Source organism: Nomascus leucogenys, chromosome 17 (genome assembly GCF_006542625.1).
Source record: "Nomascus leucogenys isolate Asia chromosome 17, Asia_NLE_v1, whole genome shotgun sequence".
In the NCBI taxonomy this organism is placed as follows: domain Eukaryota; kingdom Metazoa; phylum Chordata; class Mammalia; order Primates; family Hylobatidae; genus Nomascus; species Nomascus leucogenys.
Window position 1 is genome coordinate 47,174,852 of NC_044397.1, and position 3,252 is coordinate 47,178,103.

Sequence of the window (3,252 nt, forward strand, 5' to 3'; positions counted from 1 at the left end):
CCAATCCACAGGGCTCGGCTTTCCCATTCATTATTGATCATATCTTATAAATCCAACGCCACACAATTTTTTTCACATTACCAGGAGCCGTGGGGAGGCGGCCCGGCCGTTGGCGGAGGGGACGTCACGTGGGCAGGGGTCACGTGGTCCGGAGAGGAAAAAGGGGGTCCTTTTTGGTGTAAATCTGGACTCTAATTCTGTAATATATCAAGGAATCTCGTAAAACCGACACTAAAACGTCCCTGCCTACAAATTATCTGGTCAAATTATGAGTTCATTGTATTATCCGAATGCTTTATTTTCTTTTTTTCTTTTTTTTCCTAAATATCCAGCCTCAAGTTTGGTTTTCGCTATGGGAGCCTCCCCCAACAAACTTCTTGTGTGTTTGCTTCCAACCCCCAGCGCCCGGGCTATGGAGCGGGTTCGGGCGCTTCCTTGCCGCCTCAATGCAGGGCTTGTACCCCGGCGGCGGCGGGGGTGCATGACGGGCCAGAGCGTGGCCGCGTCTACCCCGCTGCTACAGGCTCGAGCGGAGTTCCTTCAACATGCACTGCGCGTCCTTTGAGCAGAATCTCTCCGGGGTGTGTTTGGGCGACTCCGCCAAGGCGGCGGGCACCAAGGAGCAGAGGGGCTCGGACTTGGAGGCCAAGAGTAACTTCTGGATCTACACCTAGATGTGAAGCTCAGGTAACACCGCCCACCAAGCTGTCCCGGGCCCCAGGGGCACATTACCCAGGAGGCGCCCCCTTCCCGGCAGGGCGCCCCTTTCCGCGTCCAGAGTGCTCCCAGCCGGAGGTCGGTCCTGGAAGGCTGCACCCAGCAGGCCGTCCCCGCCCCCATATTTGCTGGTGCCCTCAGGCTCGCTCTGCTTCCCAGTGGATCTCTCTTTGCTGACACCATGGCGCTGCGAGCCCCCAGCCCGCCCCTACCCTTCCTCTCAGCCTTTTAGCTTTAAATCTTTATCAGGAGCCCTGGCACGGGCTGGAGACAAGGCCGTTTGTCTTGCGGAGGAAGGCTGGTGTTTGCAGAGAATAGCCATTAGGGTCTCCCCGGCTTTCCCAGCTAAAGATCTCAGCCCTGGGTGTGTCCCCTGCCCCAGCTCGGATAAGGTATGGGGGAGGGGGCCATAGCGCTAAGCAATTCTCCCCCGCGCCTTCCTTTCCAGCCAACCCCGCTCCCCCATTATTCCCATCAGGGCAATTAGAGGTGGGCTCTAGAGGCCTGGCGGGAGGAGAGGACCCAGCCAGGGACACAGAGCTAGAGAGGCAGGTGGAGGGAGGGGCCTGAAGCCAAGGGAGATGAGCCTCCTGATCCCAGTGAACTTGGGTGGGAGAACTAGAAAGGGGCATTGTCTTCATGGGAGTGCAGCTGGCTTCGTGAGGTGCTCTTCCTAGGGCTCCAAGGCACCCTAAAGAACTGTCCAAGTTTGGAGGTGTCACTCCAGGTAAGTGACTCTCTTCTTGTGGGAGGGGCTAGGACTCTCTGGAGCCAAATCAAAACTAGAGAGTGCAGTTCACCCAGCCAGCTGCTGCAGGAACCCCAAGAGGCTGAGGTTCCATGAGGTCCCTGCCAAGTCTGACCCAGACATCTTTTTCTGCAGTGTTCCAAAGCAGACGAACTTGGGGGCTAGCCCCAAAGTCCAGAAGACCCAAGACTCATGGTCAGAGTCACCCAACCCAGCGAAAGTCAGGGGCCAGAAGGAGCCGAGCTCTCACACCATCAGTATTGGTGGTTATAGACCCCATTACCTGCTCCATAGCTTAACTGCCTTTCCAGTTGATTTATCAAGGCCCCACGTTTTCTGCTCATAAGCATTTCAGCTTGGCTTTTATCTGACTTGAAACTAGGGCCCCTAGCCCCTCCTCCCCTGTCTCCTTCCCAGGAGGGCTGACATCAGCACCTCTTTCAAGTCTCCTCAGGATTCTGGGCCTAACACAGAAGTTCCCCTCTACCCTTCAGCCCCCACCACCCAGATACTCCCATGTTCCATCCCATCCCAGGCTGCTATCTCTCCTCTTCCCCTGTGCCCTCCTGGCGGCCCAAAGATTGCTTCAGAGAGCTGGGCTGTCTAGGCAAGCAGGCAGGCAGGACAGCCTGGCCCTGGCTGGAGCTTAGCCACCCACTGGAAAAGAATCATCAGAGGGTCACTGCTGTCAGACCAACTCTTTGCTCCAAGGAAATCTGCAAATTCTTACCTTCTCAGTCCACAACATGCTGGGGATGAGTTGGGGGGACTGGGCCTTTGAGGCCCCTTTGTCTGCTTTTCTTCTTGGGAAACGTTCTCAAGCTAGGCCTGGCACCCCACTCTAGGGTCACCTGCATGGTTTCTGTTGGTCTCCACTGGAAAGACCATCAGATCAGCATTCAAAAGAGGGGGATTAGAGTCCTTGATCCCAGAGAGTGGAAGGAGAATTAACCTCCCCCCATCCCACTTGCACCCCTTAGCCGCAGAGCCTTTAAGAGCCAGCAGGTTACTTTCCTGGGTTCAGAAGCTCTAGGCTGAAAAAGACTTCTTGGATGGAAAATGGGAATGTTTGCCTTGAGAAGTCTGTAGAAAATTCTGCAATTAGGGGAAACTGCAGCTGGAGTAAAGGCTGGGGTATGGAAAGCCAGAATTTGGTTTAGTGGAAAATGGGCTTCTTTGCCCATCAACTTCAAATCACATACAGGGTCTAAGAGGGAGGTGGGCACTCTCTTGGCGTTTTCTGTACTCACTGATTTTCCTCTAAATACTGTGCGCAGGAATCGACCGCAAACAAGGCCGCCAGACCTACACCCGCTACCAGACCCTGGAGCTGGAGAAAGAATTTCACTACAATCCCTACCTGACGCTGCGGCGGCGCATGGAGATCGCGCATGCGCTCTGCCTCACGGAAAGACTGCTCAAGACTTGGTTTCAGAACCCGCCCATAAAGTGGAAAAAGGAGAACAAGACCGCGGGCCCCGGGACCACCGGCCAGGACAAGGCTGAAGCACAGGAGGAAGAGGAAGAGTGAGGGATGGAGAAAGGGCAGAGGAAGAGACATGAGAAAGGGAGAGGAGGAGAAGCCCAGCTCTGGGAACTGAATCAGGAAACTCAAATAGGGAAGTGGAAAAAAAAACCTATTTAAATGAAAGGTTTAAAAACATTTTTTAAGGAGGGAGAAAGGGGAAAATTTGGTTTTTCAACACTGAAAAAATAAAGAGAAGGGGAAGCAACGGCTCTCACGTTGGGACAATATTGTCTGGAAGCTGAAGAAGAAACTGAATGCT

The 3,252-nt window shown here is 54.2% G+C and overlaps 1 protein-coding gene across 1 annotated transcript; it reads left to right on the forward strand.

The window, feature by feature from the left end:
- Positions 1-268: 268 nt before the first annotated feature.
- Positions 269-2,996, forward strand: LOC100579470 (homeobox protein Hox-B7). The gene is given in 4 exon segments (XM_004092834.2): positions 269-359; positions 362-433; positions 436-687; positions 2,743-2,996. Coding segments are annotated over 4 exon segments (669 nt in total).
- Positions 2,997-3,252: the final 256 nt, after the last annotated feature.